The sequence below is a fragment of the Argiope bruennichi genome, chromosome 11, assembly GCF_947563725.1.
Source record: "Argiope bruennichi chromosome 11, qqArgBrue1.1, whole genome shotgun sequence".
Lineage (NCBI taxonomy): Eukaryota > Metazoa > Arthropoda > Arachnida > Araneae > Araneidae > Argiope > Argiope bruennichi.
Genome location: NC_079161.1, coordinates 39,133,731 through 39,156,382, shown reverse-complemented (window position 1 = coordinate 39,156,382; position 22,652 = coordinate 39,133,731). Strand labels below are relative to the sequence as shown.

Sequence of the window (22,652 nt, the reverse complement as noted above, 5' to 3'; positions counted from 1 at the left end):
TGTTAATTATCTTTGCATTTGAATTAAAGTAACATAACTATAACATTGTCGAATGACACATTCAATCAGAGATACGGAGTTCAAATTAAACTTTACTAACTCGGGTAATAAAGCGCGTATTTTCAGTCTAGCTAATGGGAAATTTAAAATGCAAGTGTTTCCGATGTTGTATTAGCCATTCATCAAATTTAACAACATATAAAAAGCTCGAGGGAAAAAAATCCGTTAGGATACAAAGAGTTTCACAACAAAGAAAACTTATTAAGAAGTTTTATAGCCAGAAATCGCATGGAATGAGATCAGGTTAATGTAAAGGCGTTTGCGAAATGATGCCTGATTACTTAGGTCGTCTGAGGAAGTTTGTAAACACAAATGTCGAATAATTCGAATTACGTGGAAAGGTGCACCATTTTGCATGCACCTTATGATCTGAAATCAAAATACGTACCATAATATCACTGTCCAGTGACGAATGAAACTTTAATCCTTTTAGATGTCACCTTTAAAAAAAATAAAACTTTTCTTTTTTGGAACTTTTGCAGAGTTATCCATCCTTTCTAATATCTCGAATCAGTTCAATCTTTTTCAGAGAAGCATGAGATGTAAATTTAGATGTTTTGTTTGCATTTTTTCCACGTTTCGTACTGTACTGCATCATCTACTGGGAAAGTTTATTATTATTATATTTCATTTTGACCCTCTCTTCTCGAATTTTTGTATTATTTTTTTCATTTGATAGCAAGCACATTATCTGCAATACTTAGTTTCAGTTTTTCTTTAATTTGAACTAATAGAATACCCTCAACTATTCTTTCTGAGATGGTAAGGTATAATTCGAACAATCCTGTATATACGAAAAATTGTGCGTCATATTTTAGTTATTTTGTTAAATACATTACTTGATATATTTAACTTGATTAATTAGCTCCACTTAATACCTTATTTGTCAATTTCAGCAGTAATTACAACGTTATCCATAATCATAGGGTTAATAACGTTGAACTCTGATTTGACTAATAACTCATTAGTTATCTACTTACGATCCAGTAATATTAACTTATATGTTGAATATAATAATTTTATTGACTGTATATTTACATTTCAGCCATCGATTGCAGCATATTATACTTACATCTGAAATAACTAGTAATTCATTAGTTACCTATATGTAGTCAAATGGTAATTTGTATCGTTGAATATTGTCAATTTATTGACTGTATATGTCCATTTCAGTCATTGGCTGCGATATGTCATCAGCAATCGTGCGACTCATTAATGAGTGATGATGATGTCGTGTCCGCGTTACCACGGAAAGGGGTTGCAGTAACTTCTGAGGGTAAAGAACCCTGAGCACCCGAGGGCAGAAGTCTGACTTCTAGCTCATATGAAACTCACACATTCGCTTGCACAACCCCTTTTTACAGGGGAGCACATTCACACACCTCACAGATAGAACACAGATGAAGAACAACCATGCCTGAACCGGGATTCGAACCCGGGACGCCCAGATCACGGGGTAGACGCACTACCCCTATGCAAGGACGCCGGCACTCATTAATGAGTAAACTCTATTATTTAAACAAGATCGAATCATATTAAATAATATCACTGTCTGCTACATTTTATTTATGTATTTTTTCAACTCAATAAATGACTGCAGCAAGCCATCTGCAGTTATAGCCCTCATTATGGGTACTACTTCTGAAAAAACTAATAACTTATATCTTTGAATGTTATTTTATTTACTCTATGACCGTTTCAGCCATTGACTGCGGCATGCCATTAGTTCGACACGAATCCGAACAATACGTTCTACTAAATGGAACCAACTATGGAGCAGTAGCACTTCTTAGGTGCGGAGAAGGAGAGGCCACTTTAACTTGTAGGGAGGATGGAACATGGTCTGCCCCTGAGCTAGACTGCGCCCAAGAGAGTGAGTACACATTTTTTTCAAAAATATCACTGAATATACAGGGCGAAAAGATAAATATTTTTGGAATGGAACTTCTGAGAAGAGAGAAAGTATGCGAGTGTGGGGACATTCTGTTCCACTAGCATTTTAGTCAACACCATTAGTTACACTCGTTAAAATACGCATTTTTGCGAAAATATCAAACTTTTTAAATTTAATATCTTTAATGTTTAAGCAGGTTTTTTTTTTCTTTTATAAAAACGTGTGAATTTTGTTTCTAAATCTATTTTTCAGAAAATTGCACTGAATTTTATATTGCATTTACGTGCGTTTTAATACCATTTTGCATCTTTAAATGCGATTTTCTCAAATTCTGATTTTTGATAGAATTTTCTTACGAAAAACCTCATTAATTAAAATCTAACGTATATTTTTTTGTTCAAATTTTGTATAATAATTTCTTAATGTATTCTGTAGGTCCTGAACTAGAGAATTAATAATCTATTCGTTATAAATATTTTATAGTTGTTTTATCGCTTTACAATGTGAAACAAATTGAAAATTTCATGCTATTCATCAGTCGAATTCCAATATTACAGATGGAAATACAGCTTTTTTTAAAAAACAGGAACTAGAGAATATATTCTTTAAACTATCTGCAAAATTGTAAACAAATCATTTGCTAAACCTCTAAACTAAAAGATTTTTACTTTATACTTCTTTTTAACAAAAATAAAGAAATAAAAATAAATCTTTTGGCACTTCACTGGTATAATTCGGCTTCATAGATGCTTTCTTCAATTTTTTTTAATGCAAATATTCAAAAATATAACTATATCGAACGTTTTTGAAAAAAATTGTAGTTATCGACCCTTTAAAAGAGAATTAACTACCGCATCTGAGCTTGAGTTACATTAAGATTGTCATATTGATGATGATGATGATGATGTCGTGTCCGCGTTACCACGGAAAGGGGCTGCAGTAGCTTCTGAGGGTAAAGACCCCTGAGCACCCGAGGGCAGAAGTCTGACTTCTAGCTCATAGGAAGATGAAACTCACACACATTCGCTTGCACAACGCCTTTTTACAGGGGGGGGGGGCACATTCACACACCTCACAGATAAGAACACAGATGAAGAACAACCATGCTTGAACCGGAATTCGAACCCGGGACGCCCAGATCACGGGGAAGACGCGCTACCCTTATGCAAGGACGCCGGGAGATTGTTCTATTTTCTTGCCTTATACAATTTTCTTTCATTTCTCAATATGCTTCAAGAAGTTTGTTCTATTTCTTGCCTTATACAATTTTCTTTCATTTCTCAACATGCTTCAAGAAGTTTGTAAATAGAAACAAAATTGTGTTATTTCAAGTAAGGTGAACTCCAGAAAATGGGGAAAAGGTTAGAGTAGCAAAGTTACGAAATCGACATCACTATACTCAGACACATCATGCAGCATTTCAACGAATAAGCAAAAATGAACATCATTTGATATATGGTTTATGAATATCATTACATGAGATGATACGAAAGTTCATTTGTCAATAATTTGTATTCTTGCTAAATTTTAAGATTATTTTTAAAATTTCCAATACTCCATTCCATCTTATACAATTCAACTTAATTCAAAGCTAGCGGTGGACCACAAGAAAAATTGTATATATTCAGAAAATCGAATTAAAGAAAATTTGGGTGTAAAAGTAACTACAGCAAGAAACCAATGGGTATGGTCTTCTCAATTCTATTCTGGAGTAAGTTCTTCGTATACTCTTTAAATAAGTGTTTTGTCCTCCCGCTGGTGTGGTGCGGAAGTGTGGTGAGGGGGCGCCAGCTCAGGTGTTGTCCACGTCACCTGACCGCTGCTGAAAATTACGAGGTCTGTCCCAAAATAGTCCTAATGTTGCTTTAAAAATGGAGTAACTTCCTCGTATACTCTTTAAATAAGTGTTTTGTCCTCCCGCTGGTGTGGTGTGGAAGTGTGGTGAGGGGGCGCCAGCTCAGGTGTTGTCCACGTCACCTGACCGCTGCTGAAAATTACGAGGTCTGTCCCAAAATAGTCCTAATGTTGATTTAAAAATGGATTAACTTCCTCGTATACTCTTTAAATAAGTGGTCCTCCCGCTGGTGTGGTGCGAAAGTGTGGTGAGGGGGCGCCAGCTCAGGTGTTGTCCACGTCACCTGACCGCTGCTGAAAATTGCGAGGTCTGTCCCAAAATAGTCCTAATGTTGCTTTAAAAACGGGTCGTAAATATAATTGATGTTACCCCCTCCTTCCTGCATAAAATTATGCATCTTGGGCAAGATCTCAACGCTCATGAGCGTTTTGTGATTCGTAGTATAATGAAGAAAACTGCATGTTCAGTTTGGATGCCTTATTTACTATCCATCGAAACCAAAATTTGGCACAGAATTAAAATATGTGCCAAATTCATTTATCTAAATCACTGTGTTTTTGAATCAATGCGTTTACACGAATGAGAAAATTTAAACGGACAGACAGACGATTAATCCCTTAACAGATTTGATACGGTACTACACTTTAAATACTATACAACTAATGACATCGTTCAAATTTTGATAAAAATTACGAATTTGATGTAAGTACCACACACCAAATTTTAATTGTCTGCCTCAAAATACCTTTGAGTTACCGCATTCACTTATAGACAGACAGACAGACAGATATATAAAAGCTTTAAAGAAAGTGTTTTTCACACTCAAGAAAGGCTGCATCGTTAGAAATTCGTCAAAATTTCAGATTCAAATTTTTTGACAATTGAAAATCTTTTTTGTATACTTCGTAAATGGAAAGTGAAGAAAATGAACGAGGACAACAACTGATATGCCACCTCTCTCGCTTAACTTCCACACCACACTAACGAAATAACTGCCTTGCAGGTTATCTGCATAAGAATTTCAGCTGTACCAGTAGTAGTGATACTCTGTGGAAAATTAAAATTTGCATTTGATCGTTATCCATCTGATGAATTAAATTTTTAATTGACTTACATATGCAACAAGAATCATTTTCTAAGTAGAGGTTAGTAAATAAAATAATGGGTTAAAAGGTAAATTTAATTCATATAATCAGAATTTATTCTTAGTTCGACTCCTAATACTAACAAATCCCTTTTAATATATTCAGCATATTTTTCTTACAGTTGGACTATCTAGATTGGGTTTAGTTGAAGAGGATCAAGGAGATGTGCCTACAGGTAACAAAAACGCCATTTAAATTTTTTTTTTCCATCTGGAATTGAATTAAAATTTCATTCTATTATATGAATATAAGATTATCAACTATTTAATTCGGAAAGTGAATTTATTTTTTTAAACTGAGGTATGCATGTCATTTTAGTTTCATTCAGTTATTATTTTCAATAGCATTTCTAATTAGTGAATTTAGACAACTACGAAAATATATGCACTAATTCTAAGTCGATTCGATAGTATTTTCTTTTCGGACAAAATGTTACGGCAGATGTATTTATGACAATCAGGCTCAACATACTGAGCGAATGTTTTCGTGGCGCCATCTGGGTGTCATTCTTTAAACTATAATTCAATTTTAAGTACAAATACATTCCTTAGATTTACATTTTTTTAGTATAAAACAAATTATTTTTAATTTTTTTATTAAATAATTTTAAATGACACATCTTAAAATTTCAATATGCTTTGATGGATATTTTCTCATTGAAGCAATTAATAATTTTAATATATATTCATTTCTAGTCTTTAAAAATTTAATTATCCCCTTATTAAAAAAGTTCTAAATAGTATTATTAGTAAATGTCACTTTAGTTAAACTTTTTGCTCTGAAATTTGGGAGCTTAGTGCAATTTTAAGCAAATTTTCGAAACAACACTTTTGAGAACAAAATACATAAATTTATAGATAATACAAAAAAAAAAAAAAAAAAGTAAACACAAATTTTTAAATGTTAAATTTTCTTACTCACTCTCACTATGTTATCTAATGGTCATAACTTGACAATTATTCTTGAGGTTAAAAGAGAATTCTTTATTAATAATTATTTCTGTTTTATAGGTATAGTTATTGGGATGGCAGTAGTAGTTTTCATTTTACTTCTCACAGTAGTGCTTGTACTGCTACTGAAAAGGTAAAGTTATAAATTGTGAACTTGTTTATTGTAATGTAATCTGAAAAGCTGCAAATTTTTCATTTTTAATTTATATATGATAAATAATTAAATTAGACCTTTTATAGAAAATATCTAGATAAGCTTTAAATTTGAATCCAAAATGGATTTTTAATAAAATTTCAGTAAAATTTTTTTCTTATTCAGTGATGAAAAAGCTGCTATTATTCTGTTTAAAATAATGACTAAGTACGGATTAAAATTAAATGGATCATCAAACATCTTTTATTTTGATTCCATGTTGAATTTTTTCTTTTAAATTTAACAAAATATAAACAAAAACAGAAAATGTTATGGTTTTGTTTTAATGTCAACAAATCAGTTTTATAAATACCAGATTTTAATAAATAATTTCCAAATACCTTGGAATAAACTTCATGTTCTTAATACAATTCTGATGATGCATAAAATTTACTTTTCATAACGTCTATAATCTTGCTAATTTGTCTCCTTTATTAATAGGAAAAAAGTGCTACGACAAAACAGCACAGATTCACTGCCATCAAAAGAAACATCCTCCACCCTCACCCCAAACGCACCCCAGCCATACGACAACGATGCCTTCTATGCCACCATACCAGTGGATGCCATCGGCAACCCCACCGAGAACAAAAAGAACTTCATGTCCACCATTCTCTTCCCGAAGAAAAAGAAGCAATCGGACACCATCTCCAAGAAATCTGATGACACGAAAGATTCTGGCAACTCATCGGTCAGCACTGGTTGCATCTATGAGGAGATTGGAACCAGATCAGAAAGAAGGACACCTGAAGGTTGTGCTGCTGTGCCAGAAAATGGCGAGGCAGTATATGCACAAGTGAATTTGGAAGAAAAAAGACGGTCCAGACTGGTAAAGAACTTATGTGAGAAATTTGAGCCAGTGGATCCACCAGAATGGGAGAACACTTATAGGCCAGAAGAAGCATATGATGAGGTGGATCTCGAACCCATAAAGCTTCGGGAGCTTCCACCGATTCCTGATGAAAATGGAAGTGGTGTGACGTATGCTTCTTTGGCTCTGCCACTGGATCCTCCAACAATGAGCAGGACAAACGAGATTTATGAAGATTATTCAAATGCTGCCCCTACTACTGTTATGAAAGATAATGAATTGTACTTATCAAGTGGGACATTAAAAGTGTGATAGAAGATATTTTATGAAACTTTGAAAACTTGCCACTCATATTCTCACTAGATATTGTTGAAAGATGTATGCATCATTGATTCTGAAAATATATTAATTAAAATTAGCAAAAAAACAAGATTCATGATTTCAAAGATGCCACTTCTAATGATAAGAAAGGTTAATTGTATTAAATGAATGGGACACTAATAGTGTGAGAGGTGTTACGAGTTAAAATCAAGTGTTCTTCTAACCAGGTGAGAAATAAGTAGAAAAAGGACATATATTGGTATTAAATTTTGGTCAGTAGTAGATAGATATGACGCCTTACAAGTGTCTGGTCTGTGCATAACAAAAATCGAAAACTAAAGTTGTAAAAAATGCAAAAAGCCAGGAAATGTTGAGAAGAAAAAATATACTGACACTTTGCATATACTGAATGTGCACATGGATTATCTTTTGATAAAGAAGACATTACATTTTTATAAAGCATAAATTGTATAAAAATATTATTATGTCAGAGATCAAGATGTACAAAAGAAAGAATTTATTAATACATTTATGCAACTTTTGTTTTGAAAAAATGAACGATTTTTTATCGTTTGCACATTTTGATTAGCAGCTGCAGCCACTGTAAAATTATATTGCTAAAATCTGCAGTAGCAGTATCTGGACTAGTTGTAAAGAAACATGAAAAATTATTAGTGCCTTCTTTCTAGAAGTTGAGCCATTCCTTTTCATTTAGGGGAGAAAAGAAAAGGGAGAAAAAAAACCCTCAGGCTCCATTGAACAAAATAATCGTGACATTTGTCACTAGATTACAGTAAAGTGGCAGCTGTTAATAAATTTTGAAAATATAAAAAGTCACACACAATGAATTCAGTACTTTCTAACTCAAAACATCTGTCCAGCATATGCGCTGAATTGGAAAAAATTATTGCCATCATAGACTCTATTTCTTGAGCCATGAAATATGTTTATCTTTGAACAACCTTTTCTCATGGATGTATTATGGAAATGGATTGATATTGAATGTTCTGTTTTATAACATAATGTAGGTTCAAATCTGCATTTAATTGATTCATGTTTAACTGTTAATTTTTAATTTTAATAATGAAGAACATCTGTCCAGCATATGCGCTGAATTGGAAAAATTATTGCCACCATAGACTCTATTTCTTGAGCCATGAAATATGTTTATCTTTGAACAACCTTTTCTCATGGATGTATTATGGAAATGGATTGATATTGAATGTTCTGTTTTATAACATAATGTAGGTTCAAATCTGCATTTAATTGATTCATGTTTAACTGTTAATTTTTAAAATGATCATAGATTTGATGATAAATAATGAAGATCAAATGGCATTCCAGTCTCCAAATAAAAATGACATCCATCTGTTAGAAGCTTTGGTAACACTTCAGATTAATGTAGTTTCTTGCCTTGCACACAAAACTCCCCAAAAAACTGCCAGCTTTTAGGATTGCAATAAAAAATTGCCACAATTACATTTGGCGAGAAAATGCCTGAAAATAATTCAACTTTGGGATGTCTTAAGTCTAGCAAGAGCAAGGAAGATTCAATATATATCAGCTTCATATGCATACTTAATAAAACAAAAGAAAATCAATATTGAAGGAAAAATCGGGTAAATAGTTTATTGACAACATAGGCATAGTGAGGGTGAATTGTACCCCGGGCATAGCTTTTGTTTCTCCTGTAATATATATATATTTTTTTAAGTTATGTAAACATTCTAATGTTCTGCCATCATGATGGCCCAAACATTTGTTCTCTCTGGTTATAGAACAAATACAAATGCTGTTACAAAAAAAAAAAAAAAAGGTTCATTAAATTTTAAAGATAAGGAAATCCATATCTATAGTTAGTGATAATTCAAATTGACATTAAGTAAATATCTTGAAACAACTTTATCTTCCTTTTTCCACTGGCACAACATACCTGGATGGACCTTGGCCTTCCCGAGAATTTCCTTCCATGCAGACCCATTCTTGGCTAAAATGTTCCAATTTGTCCCTTTAATAATTTTCAATTCCTTTTCTAGGCAGTCAATCCATCTAAGTTTTGGTCTCCTTTTCCAAATACCAAATGGTTTAGCCAAAAAGATCTTTTTAATGGTTCAATTGTCATCCAATCTTATTAAGTTCCCTGCTCATTTAAACATGTGTTGCTATAAATTTAATAATATATGATTCTTTAAACGGTTTATAAATTTCTCACTAGCTCTTTCTTTCTCTAATAATTATCACATTTAATTCTAACAAATATGCCTTTGCTATATTTAAAAGGGGAATTTTAAAGAATATCTTTCTCAATCATTGCCCATGTTTTAGCAGTATATGTCAGAACAAGTCTAATCAAAGTTTTGTAAATGAGTAATTTAGTTTTTCAACTGATAAAACTAAGATTTTAAATATTTTTGTCGTAAAAAAAAAGTCTATTAACAGATGCAACTCTGTAGAGAGATAGAATGTCTTCCACTGATGTTTAGAGCTACATTATGATTGAATATATCAATAATTTTTTTATGTATTATAATGCAATATAATTAGTTCAATGTTACATCCCCCAGTAGTCGATTTGAGGACATATTGTACATAATAAAGCCTAGAAGTACTGGAGCAAGCACCTCGAGCTTTTAAGAGATTACCATAAATAAGCAGAATTTCAACTCGGGTGAATTTGATTAGCATAATGCACAAATTATATTTTTTTTTGTTAAGTATAAAAATGTACTTAAAGAGGATAATGTTGTAATTATGACCAATAAATAGCCAGATTTTTTTTCCAATTTTCATTTTGGAATGTCAACAGATAGATAAGATAAATCAAATAAAATCAGAAAGTAGTTAAGCACAAAATAATAATATCAAATGCAAGAATGGAAAAACATTCAAATGAATGTTTCACTATTACAAAATTTTTATCTCAGGTTGATTTATTCACTTGGTTGTATTAGGATAATCAGACTTACATAAACAGAAGTCCCACTTTTAATGAGGCAACAAATTTAAGGATTTTAAAGGAACTTTTTAAGAAAATTCAATGACATAAAATATTATATTTTGGGCATAATAATATAAGTGATAAATTTAAAATATTTTCAGATTAACATTTAATTACATCATTTTCTTTCCTGTCACTCACAGATGCTTACATGAAGAGCATCAAGGACACATGCTATTGCTCATCTTGCAATTAATAAGCCAATACTTTACAGTTCAAAGTGGAGTTTGGACAATGCAAACACTCTTACTGTAAATTACTCAATGGCTACAAATATATGCTAATTTCCCCATAACTACTTTTGAGCACTCACTTCAAAAATAAATTCACCCTTTCAAGATAAATTATAAAAAATTGGTTTTCCCTTTAGTCCTAAAAAATAATCTTGTCGATACTGCTTCATTTAGTGGAGAAGTGGTGGTCAGCTGCACATAAAGAAGTTCCAAAAAATAATGTCTGCACATTCATCTATTTTTCAAGAACCTAGAGAAAAACCAAGTGCCATTTAGCACTGCAGAATGCAGCAAAATAAAACTCAAGGAATTTTCAAAGATTGTGGAAGCCTTGCACAAGTGGCAAAATTCAAGGAGAATTAAAAAATATATATATAAACAAACTAGTGTTTTGTTCATATGAATTACTTACTGGTAAGTAGAAAACAATTAATTTTGGAATTTATTAAAATCCAGGAGACTTTTTCATTTGGAGGCAGAGTTTAAAATTGTGACTTCATTATTCAAAGCCAACAATATCAAAATTGACTGAGAGTCAGTTGATTACTCTATATTTTAAAATGGTAACTTCATGAAAATTTACTTACTATTTTAGTTTTCAAACTAATCCATGTAGCTTGTTGCTTACTGACCAAAAGTAATACTTCTTTTTGAAAATGGAATTTCGCAGTGAGACTCTTCCAATATACATTTACAGAGACAAAGTTTGATTCGGTGCTAAATAAATACGATTCTCAATGCTCCATTCAAACTAGCTGTTTTATAAATATTCCTTGACACTAGACAATTTCTTAAATCAATAAATGAAATACATCTCCGTTAAAACATACTAGCATAAGATCTGTTGTGCCACACAAGGACTACAATGTTATTTAATGCAATTGAATAAGTATTGCAAGACTCAAATTTATATGTTAAAAATTATAATAAATGAAATAACTTGTACTTTGTTCCCTAATAAATAAAACTACAATGGTATATTTTTAATAAAAAAAATACCTGCCCACACCGAGTTATAAAAATTTATATTTAAGTCTACCCCCCCTCAAATATTGACTGAAATGCTGAAAGTTGCAGCTCTTGAACAATTTTATTTGTTTGCAAATAATTGAGTAGAAAATTTTTTTCTAATAGAATACTTATATATATATATATACCATTATTTTTGTGAATATCTATCAAGATAAATGTGCTTTAGCTATATTCAATATTGCTGGATTTGAGTGCATCCCTAATTGAAAATGCTGTTTGACGAATTTAAACAACCCGAAGTATATCGATGTACTATTATGAGTGTATATATAAAATGACTGAATTTTGTACATAGGTTAAAAGGTGAGGATACAGTATTTTTTGTACAGTTTTGTTTTTGTAAAATTTTTCTACTTAAGATGTACTAGTCAGTTTATAAAATGAATAAATGGAAAAAGTTTTTTTTTATGAAACAGATGTTGTGTATTATTCACAAATTATGGAATACTGTCATGAATACAGAAAACACATCTCTACATGCCACGATTTTTTTTGGAAATTAAAAGGTTCATAACTGCTAACTCCAAACAATACCAACTTTTAAACAGCAAGTTGTATTTTAATGCAATCGAATTCACAGTTCATGATTCTACACAGAAACACTGGATACTAATTCCATGGATCAGAGTGTGTTGCGAAAAATTGCTGCAAAAATTAAGTATTTTTATATATGCATGCATACCCGCATATTTTCTCTAAGCACAAGATATTTTTTTGTTTTATAATAATAGTTTTAATTGAAAATTAAAAAAATATTATAAATATGTATTTGAACCACATCTATTATAAAACAAATGTCTTTTTGGTAAAAACATAGAAATAATTTAAAAAAAAAAATAACATTACCAAAATATTAATGCAACTTTTATAAGATTAAAAATAAAAATCTGAGATCTTTACTAGTCAATTTGAATGGATAAATCATTTTTTAAAATGTTGACATTAACAGAGAAACACAGCATGAACAAAAATTTTGCATTGTATATTCATACATACAATTAGTGTTAATTTCCTCATGCGCTAACTTACCATATTTAGCAAATTTTTTAGATAGAACATTTAATTTTTATCTTTATCAGGTTAAAAGATTGAAGCATTCTAGGATGAGTACCATCGCAAGATTGGCAAAACTGTCAGGAAATTGATGATAGAACAATGTCATGTTCTAATTCAGCTTTTTCAGATGAATTTTTTTTAACAGAAAATAATAGAAACATTTAGAAATGATCAGACAATAAAAAATTATCTTTCATTTCTTTCTTCTAAAGTTGAGCAAAGAGCTTTTCAGATGTTGAAAATTTAATAAAGGTCTACTTTTTAAGCTACATAAGCTATTTTAGATTTAAAGAAATTACAGAAAAACATGATTTAACATTTCCTAATTTTCGTAAATAATAGAAACATATTCATGAAGTTAAAAAGATGCAAAACTCTGTAGTTAGAAGCAAAATGAAAATAAAAAAATGACATTTGATACATTTTAAAAACATATTTTTAAAGCCAGCAAAACACAATATATCACATTGCATCAAAATTTAAAAATGCTCATCAAATGAAGAATCTTATTCAATAAATTGATTTAAAGTTTTTCAAATTAAAGAAAGCATTTTTTTTAAAATCGCATTACTCAATATGACACGACAGGATGATGAAGCAATGACATTGTTTTGAATTTTCTCGATTAAAATTCATCATTATAAATTATGTCCAAAACTAATATTTCAAAAATTACTAAATATCAGGAAAAATGTGTTTATTTAAACAAAATTGATACATTTTAAAAGCTACTTTCTTAACTTTTGAGACGGTGTAAAAATAATTGAGGTTATGAAAAAAAAATTTAAATTTATATTTTTTTAATTAAAATTTTGAAAAATACATTCTTAGTAGGCCTCTAATACAAAAGAAACAACTGCCTATTTCATTTCATGTTTTTAACTTCAAGTTGTCCTGTAAATCATGACAAACTTTTACTCGAACTTGTGTAGAGAGATTTCACTAGTTAAAAAAAAATTAGAATTACAAAAAGAGAAAAAACAAAAATCGTTAAAAAGTGTAGAATCTGAAACTTGGAGAATAAGAGTTCTAATTTTTTAAGTACTATATCTGGCATATTTTTTAAAATATATATATATATATAAACTATAATTTTAAGAGATTGGTTCCCTAAATAATAATTTTGAAATGGATAGAGACATTTAAAAAAAATAAATGCTGCAAAAGAAATCAGGATCATATGACTTCAAAGTTAAAGTTTCCTCATACTGGATTTTATACAATTGACTAACATAATTACACAGAGCAATGAATAATTATTTAATATAACACAGTAAAATCCTTAATAAGATTGCTCCTAAATGACATGTTAATGAGAACGATGATCCATTGTTTATTGTACTAAAGAGGTTTCACTGTAAATGTTTTTAAAGTAGCTTCTTGCATGTTTCATATATCTCTTTGGTGCATCAAGCTCATCTTGCTTTATTCCTATTTTGCATTGAGCGGACTAATTTGCACATTCTTCTTTAGCAACACATTAAAAGTTAAACATTTATCAGTCATAAGAAAACATTTTTCAAGTTGCAACAAGTATAACCTATCGTGTATTTCGTACTGCCTCTTCAGGACAATCATTTCAGTTTTCACTAAATAGCTAAATAAAATAGGTACATTGTTGAAGAATGAGTGGGGAAAAAATAAGCGTCATTAAACATTATCTTAATATGAGTTGGTATCCCTGGGTCCTTTCTCCAAATTCTTCCTTTTTATTGGCTATCTTTCTTAATACATGTGATAAACTCTTAAAACTATTCTTTCTATTTATTGTATTCATGCATGGAGAAACAAAAACAAAAAGAAAGTTTTCTGTGCACTTTAAGAAAATTAAGCACATTATAAAGAACCTTTTTCAAAATTAAGCACTTCTAGAAGTATTTAAAAATGGTTTTCTATTTTATAAGAAAAATGGTTTTCTCATTTTATAAGAACTTTTCATGAAGCTAGACACCCTGTGTATTCAGGCATTTTCCAAAAACACAGGTATAGAAATAAGTTCTGTTCCTAGAAGTCCAATGTTTTAAAAATCTATCTCAAGTATAAAAGATGGCCATAATTACATAAAAAAGGGGAATTCTTAAATAATATGATTATAAAAATATGAAAAACCAGTGACTTAACAATATTAATAATAAAGCAATTTTTACCATATTTGGTTAAAATGGTGGTTACAGTGGAATATATACTGAAAGAAAGATATGTAATCTACAAATACAATTGGCATATTTGCTAATATGAAAATTGCATTTTTATGTATTTTATATTTCAGTAGCATTCAAATTTTGCATTTGGTTTTAATTATAACGAAATAAATAATGAAAACTGAATATTGTTAAAAAGAAACAAACCAATAAAGAATAAATTTTTTAATTATAATGATAACTAAACAGAAAAATTCTGATTGTAGACATTTATTTTTCGTCTAAAAAACTTTTATGATCACATTTATGCATGAGATCCTCAACTCTATACAAATCTTGACCTTAAGAAATAGGTACAAAAAGAGTAGAGGAAGAAAAATATATTAATTATTTAACAAACTAAACAAAAATACACTTACATTTAAAAAAACTATTTAACACATTTCAGTGAATACGTTTGTCTACTCGGCCACATTATGATAAAAAATAACAGATTAAAAAACTCTAAACAACTATTCATTTTCTCCAAATCCAAATAGTGATTATTATTTAGAGTATGTTTCACTTCCTTAATTAATCAATAAGAAGTGTGTGGCTATTGTGGTTGCAGATGCTTAAGTGAAGAATTTATTATAACTAAAAATCAAATGTATATGCAAAAATGTTCCCCAATCCAATTTCAAAGGAATCAATCTGATTTTTTACTCTTGATAGCAAGATAAAACATTAACGTTTAGTCACCTTACTATTAAATTCAATTAAAATCTTTTACATTTTTTTTTCCTTTATAGAGGGATAGATGAATGTGTGCTTTGACTTCATGGATTCCGAGACTAAATGAATTGGTACCAATATAAATTATTTTAACACATGGATTTTTTATCTTTCAAATGACATTCTTGTTCATTTGATTCTTGAAAAAAAAAAAGTTTCACAACATTTTAGATTACTGTTTATATCTGCATAATAAAAGAAAACTGGAAAGAAAAGTGATAAATTACACAAAGTGTGATTATAAAAAAAAACTACCCTGATATATGAGACCATAACTAACATTGTCCACAGGATATTTTGGATAACTATCGTTCACAGGATATTTTGAAGTAAGCACTCGGAAAAACATAGTTAAGCTCTAATAGTTACAGAATTTCAAACGGCAACACCAACTTTATTTTTACTAAAATGTGTTTTCTCTATAGCAAAAAAAAAAAAAAAGCAGAATGGTACCACCAGCACTAGACAGACTAAGAAAAAAAGGAAATAACCAATAACAGCAGAGAAACAACAGAAAAAACATTTTATTGCATTTCACAAATTTTCTACTTCAACTACAATAACACTTTACATATGTAAGAATCAAAACACATGCCATACCAAAAAGAATCTGTAGAACTTTACATCTCTGTTAGGCATACCACAGTTATTTTCTTTTTTCATCGCAGCCTGTTTAGCATTGGTGACTTTCTTGCTACAGATACCGTTCCAATGCTCTTTATTGCTTTTTTCCATGGAAAACACATTTCAATTAAAAAAAAAAAAGTTGCTGTTGACATTTGAAAATTTTGAAACTGTTACAGTTGAACTACTCTTTTTCATATTATTATTGAGTGCATACCTCAAAATACCTTGAACCAAAATTTTATTCTGTTCCTGTGAATGGTATGATAGTTATGGTCTCATATAGTGGGACAGTTTTTTTTTTTTTTTTAAATAACCACCTTGTATGTATGAAAAGGAATAATATAATAATATATAAAATCACAATGTCTCATTTAAATGAAGACAAGGAAATGCAGAGATGAACATTTATAATACATTTTTATTATCCAATGCATGGTTGTGTGTGTTTACTATGCACATATTGCTGAAACAGAGAGATAGAGAGAGCACTAAGGGCTAGTCATTTTAAAAACTTGGAAAAGGGGGAAGATTAGAAAAAATAAAAGTCTCAGGAGCGCTCCAGGGCAGAGGAGAAGAAGGGTGTTGACATGGAGAGCCGTTTATTGTTGGAAGGCTTCAGAGGCTCTGTGCACTGATCGGCCTCAGGGAAACGCTCCAGGTACCTGGACAATTTGAGGTACTTCACCGTCACCAATTTACCTGAAAGAGTAATACCCAATATTGTCTATAATGGCTGAAATTTATGAGGGTGGAAGACACTCATGTGCATATATGGAAGACTTATGTAAAAATTTTGAATTTATAATCATGCACATATTTTTAAGGAAAATAATTTTTAAAAACAAATACAATAAATATATTTACTATTATTAAAATTATTAGAAATCACAATTACTTATAAAATTTATGTTTACAAACTCTGTTTTAAAAATACTTTTTTTCTGCAGCTGCATATAACCTTTTCAAAAAAAAAAAAAAAAAAAAAAAAAAAAAAACCATGAAAAATCGAGGGGGGGGGGGATTTAAAAAAATTACTAAATTCTAATCTAAGAAACCTATACACTTCAAAGCACACACTTATTTGATACTTAATATTAATAAGAGAGTAAATAAATATCTTCTGAAATTTACTTTTTTTTCAAAATATCTTATTTTATAATAAATAGTAGAATATTTTATAATAAATAGTGGAATAAATTTACTAAAAATGATTTTTAATACCATCAAGATTCAGGATCTAAGAAGTAAAGTAAATAAATAAAATAACAGATTAAAGAAAATAAAAATTTAAAAGAAAACCTGTTTCTTAACAAATTTTAATCTTATTTGTAGTTTGCAGAAATTTTCAATAAAACTTAAAGTAATTATGGAGAATCCACAGCAGTTGGTATAAATGCATTCACTAAAATTTATAGGCTAATACATTTTCAAATTTTTCCTACACATTGGAATTTTACTCCTTATTCATTCCTTTCCTGATTTTAACTGATTAATTAATTAATTATGAGTTAAACAAGACACAAATACTAAATTTTATTTAAGTAATTTACATTTGCTTTTTAACTAAGAAGATATAAATAAATTACCTACAAAGGTAGACTCTTATAGTTTATATTATTTTTATGTAAAGGAAAATATCTGATAGAAAGGAATTTGAGTCACCAGACTTCTAATATTTAGTTAAAAAAAATTATAGTATTTTTTCTACTGGGAATGAAAAAAATTTCACATACATAAAAAAAAGCGTTTTTTCAATTTATAATCTTTTAGGAGTAGACTTTCTTTAATAATTTCATTACATGTATATTTTCCCTTAGTTAACTTCTATTTGTCACATCTGTTAAATAGAGACAAAAAAAAAAAAAAAATGTCCAAAATTATTAGCAATGCTGATTTCTAATAGCATTATTTGAAAATTGTTTTTCAAGATAAATAAGTAACTTAAAAGTGTAAGGGTAAAGAAGGAGGGACAATTATAAAATTTTGAAATAAAAATTTTAAACCACCATTTAGCTTTTAAAATTAAAACACAATTTTTTAAAAGAGGCGTTTCTAATTCAATTTAAGCACAATTTTTAAAAAATACATCTAAAAAAAAATTTTTTTTAATGGCACCAATATTTAAGAATTTAGTATGATAAATGCAGGTAAGATAAGAATCCTAACAATCAATAAAGGAAAAGCATATGACAAAAACTAATTCAACAATACCATTGTTAATTATACACACAATAAATTTCAATAAATAATAGATAATTCTTATTATTAAAAAAAAATAGAAAAATGTAGACTTACCATCAAACCACCATCCATGGAGATCATTATATGCTTTTCCGGCTGCTTCTAAAGATTTACATAGCATAAAGACACACCCCTGTAAATTAAAAAAAAAAAAGTTATATTAAAAAACTATAAACATATACATTACATGCCATAAAAATTTTCAAACTATTTCGTTATGATTAAATGTTTGGAAATTTTTATAAGATTGCCACTCAAATCTGAGAAAAAAAAATCTAGTGTTTTCCATGTATGTATGCAAAGTAAAAAAGCTAACACATAACATAAAACAGTAACCATCTAACTCTCCGACCCGCCCGAAGGCACATGGATTTAAACCATAAAACTAAATGACCGGACCGCCGCAACAGCAACATTGGCGGGAACTGTGGTTGAATCCTAAGGGCTGTCACCGGCCACGGTACAACCCTCCCCAAAGGAAGAACGTCCTGTCATCAATGGGAGGAGCCAGATCCCCCACCTATTAGTGTACCCTCCAGGGTGGCGAGATCCAACCAACATGCTGGAAGCATCTCATCCTCATTTCGAGGTGCCTCCCCGGGGGTTAACATAAAACAGTAAAAAAGCACTTATTGCTGGTCATAGTAAAATGACACTGCCCCTTCCCACAGTTTTTGTCAGTGATGAAAGCAAAGGAAAGTAAGCAACAATTCAACATTACCTGAAATAATGGTCTCTTAAAAGAATATTTTCATTTATACAGAAGAAAAAAAATTCTTTTTATTTATTACTTAGATTATAGCAAAATAAAATTTATGTTAAGGTTAAAAAAGATATTGATACCCGTGTTCAAATTTAAAGTCACACAAAATTAATAAAATACGAGATAATGTTCTTGTTGCCATACAAACTGTAGTACAAAAATAAAAATAAATTTTTAAAAAGTTTCTTTTTCTAGTCCATATATCTGAGATCAGTTTCTGCAGATCTTTCAGTCATCAGTTTCATTTTTTTCGCTTTTTGCAAGCATATAATTTGCAAAACTTCTATGCGTTACTTGCCCCCCCCCCCCAACCTTTTCTGCTTTTTTAAAGCTTTATAATGCATATAGTAATAATTACATACAGTAATTTGACACACTAAAGCAGACTTTTTGAGATAATATCTGAGACAACACTATAAAAGTTTATGACATCATAACAAAGTTCTTAGACCAATAATAGGATCTTCTTTCAAATTTTCCTAGATAATTTGATTCCTTGTTGATACTAAGTCCACTTTTGTCAGTCAGCTATCATGTGACAATGTAAGAATTACTTTTATGACTTCTTTTGGACCCCCAAAACATTAGGACAGAAATAAACTAATAAATTTCTTTATTAATCAAGTTGTTCTTTGCATTCATTTAGTTACTTTTAGGAAAATTCCAAACTGGATCTGTGCATATTCTGAACATTCAGTGGAAATTTGTAGTTTTAGATAAAGAAGTTGAAACAAATGAAACATTCACTTTTCACATAATACTACTTTGTTCTTTAATAAAAGTGAATTCAAACAATTTTTTTTTTTTTAAACAGAATCAAAATTTTTTGGACATATATGCAATTTTTTTTTTAGTAGTATTCTTCTCAAATACAAAACACTGTAAAAAGATGTATTTTTACAGTTTGAAAGGTTCTACTAATATGCAAATAGCTTAAATTCATCATTTCAATTTATATATATACATTTTTCTCAGTCTTAGAAATTTGATAGATCTATGCTTAGATCTTTCTAAAGGTGTAAGTAAAAAAAGATAGAAGTTTCCCAAGTTTAACAACTGCAAATGATGTTTTGTTTTTAAGGCAATGGCAGTGCATTTTTTAATTATTGCAATGCTTACAGAGATCTGCATCTCTCTGGATTTTCCCTGCTTTTATTTTCACAGTGCCAAGCTAACCTTATTGTGATTTATAAGAAACGAAAAAAAAAAAAAAAGTTTTGAGTATATTTTGCGATTATTGATTTAATAAACTAACCTTCCCATTTAGTGATAATTGCATAAAACATTACAACAAAAAAGACATTTCTCATATAGTTGATATAAGAAAATAATGAAAACAGGAAACTTGGTAATAATATCTAAATAGTTCCAGAATTATTACACTTAAATATATATTTAATGTAATGAAATTTGTAAAGGAAGCAATTATTTATACAAACAGCAATATCTGTACCTTTTGCAAATCAATGAGCATCAAAACAGTATTCAAGATCTATCTTGCCATGTGTTTACCAAAAACTTGCTCTTTAATACAAAATACAGACAGTACTTGTATAAATATTATGAATTGATATAGTAAATAAGCATAAACACATTAAAATTATCCTTAAAAAGAAATAGCTAATATGCTTTCACGGAATTGGAAAACTCATTGCATATTCCAACTTAATAATATCCTTTTTTTTTAATGTTAACTTCTGGTACATTGCCCATGTTAATGGGCTACTTCTTCTATCCATTCAATGACAATAATTTTTAAAAACTTTCAGAGTAGAACTAAATAAAATAAAATCATACTGCTATCTCTGATGGATACTGCATGCTAATAATTCACAATTATAATGTTTTTGTGCTCATACTGTGTAACAAATATTATGAATACACTAGAATAGTAATGATCACCAAGTCAGATAAAAAAAAAAAAAAGATGTGCTGATTATACAAAGAAAAACAGAAACAAAAATCAACAAGACATTCTGTTTACAAAATTACAACTGGAAATAAATCATCCTTCATAAATAACTTGAGCAATTTCTGTATATTCCCCAGTTAAATATTTTTTTTTCCCTCAATTATTGTGCAATATTTTTTACTGAAATAGCATTTCTCATGGCTCCGTCTTTATTTTTTTTAAAAAATTGAATACTCAATTCCTTTAGATAAACAAATATACAATAATTGTTTCACAACAACAATTATTTAAATACATTTGTATCTATCAAAGATGACTTTTAAATATTTCTAAACATCATCATTATAATACCACATAAAGTCTGCACCCAATGTAAGAAATTATAACAGTATTGCAGTGTATCTTATTATAGTTAATTTTTAATTAAAATATTCATTATTGCTCTATTCGAAAGATATTTTGAACAACATCTTTACCTCATTATTGGTCGTAGTATCAAATGCTATGTGTACTATTCCATTATTTCCTTCACATTTTTCCAAAATTGCATCTCGTATGCTAACTTTCCAAGCATCACCATATTCTCTGTAACAGAATGCAACATTCACTTCTACTGCTCAATAAGCATTTAATTTCAATACATATTACTTAATAAAAAAGAAAATATCAGCAGGAAATTAGTGATTTCAATGAATGTATGAAATATTCTGAATATCAGCGATGCATTTTAAATAATATAAAATATTATACTCAAACAATGTATAATAATGTGTTTAGAAGCTTTATATATTACTGCTACCTATCATATGAATACAGATATGATTATTCAATAATAGAAATAATAATTAATAACAAACATAAGAAATAACTGAAATCTAATGACCACATTAAAAACACTATTAAGCTGAAAGTTTTTATTATTTTTCCATTTGAAAGATTTAGTGATAAATAAAATTGCAAAACATCCCATTTTCTTTTTTGCACAACTTAGACAATAAAATAAGAACTTATATAAAACTTTAACTTAAATTAGTTTAAGATATGTCCACATTGTTTTAAAAATATTTCTAATACAATTACTATATGATATGTTAAAGGTTAGGTAGCAATTATACAAAGATTTGTAAAACTGGTTGCAAGCAAAGTAGCTGCATTCGATTAGATACAACTATTATGAAAGGAAAATAATGAATTTTGATCTAGGATAAACGAATTCGTATCCTTCATCATTAAACTGAATGAATTTTAAAAACCCCTATAGCAGCATATAAAAAGAAATAAATGTTAATTATTGTTAATATAGTGTACACAACAAGCAAACAACTTCATTACTTAACATTATATGACATAAGTTTATTATTTCTGTGGTTTACTTACACTTCAGGCTCAAACATATTTCTGATTTTCAAACAGGGTGTAGGCGTGTAGGCATTCTTGCCTTTACCTAAACTACAAAAGGCTGGAAAAAATATTTTGAAAATGCTCAATTATTTAAAGCAACATAAACATTGAAGGAATTAATTTTTTCAAAAAAGAAAAATTATTTACCTTGTCCTTGCCATACTTTTCCTTGTTTTGTACCTTCATTCTAATATTAAAAATCATACATAAATATGTTAATATTGCAAGATAAAGACAATTCGGTT

General features: G+C 29.4%; 2 protein-coding genes across 2 annotated transcripts in view; one reads left to right on the top strand and one right to left on the bottom strand.

Moving 5' to 3' along the window:
• Positions 1-11,897, top strand: part of LOC129957344 (sushi, von Willebrand factor type A, EGF and pentraxin domain-containing protein 1-like) — a 116,245-nt gene extending 104,348 nt beyond the window's left edge. The window contains exons 8-11 of the mRNA XM_056069623.1: positions 1,763-1,933; positions 5,076-5,129; positions 5,965-6,037; positions 6,539-11,897. Coding sequence (XP_055925598.1) covers positions 1,763-1,933; positions 5,076-5,129; positions 5,965-6,037; positions 6,539-7,220 — 980 coding nt within the window. The 3' untranslated portion in view covers positions 7,221-11,897. The remainder of the gene's footprint in view (positions 1-1,762; positions 1,934-5,075; positions 5,130-5,964; positions 6,038-6,538) is intronic.
• A 4,593-nt stretch (positions 11,898-16,490) lies between these two features.
• LOC129957131 (inner nuclear membrane protein Man1-like) overlaps positions 16,491-22,652 on the bottom strand; it is a 36,805-nt gene continuing 30,643 nt past the window's right edge. The window contains exons 11-15 of the mRNA XM_056069295.1: positions 22,555-22,594; positions 22,384-22,465; positions 21,483-21,591; positions 18,386-18,464; positions 16,491-16,789 (exon numbers count right to left, since the gene is read on the bottom strand). Coding sequence (XP_055925270.1) covers positions 16,638-16,789; positions 18,386-18,464; positions 21,483-21,591; positions 22,384-22,465; positions 22,555-22,594 — 462 coding nt within the window. The 3' untranslated portion in view covers positions 16,491-16,637. The remainder of the gene's footprint in view (positions 16,790-18,385; positions 18,465-21,482; positions 21,592-22,383; positions 22,466-22,554; positions 22,595-22,652) is intronic.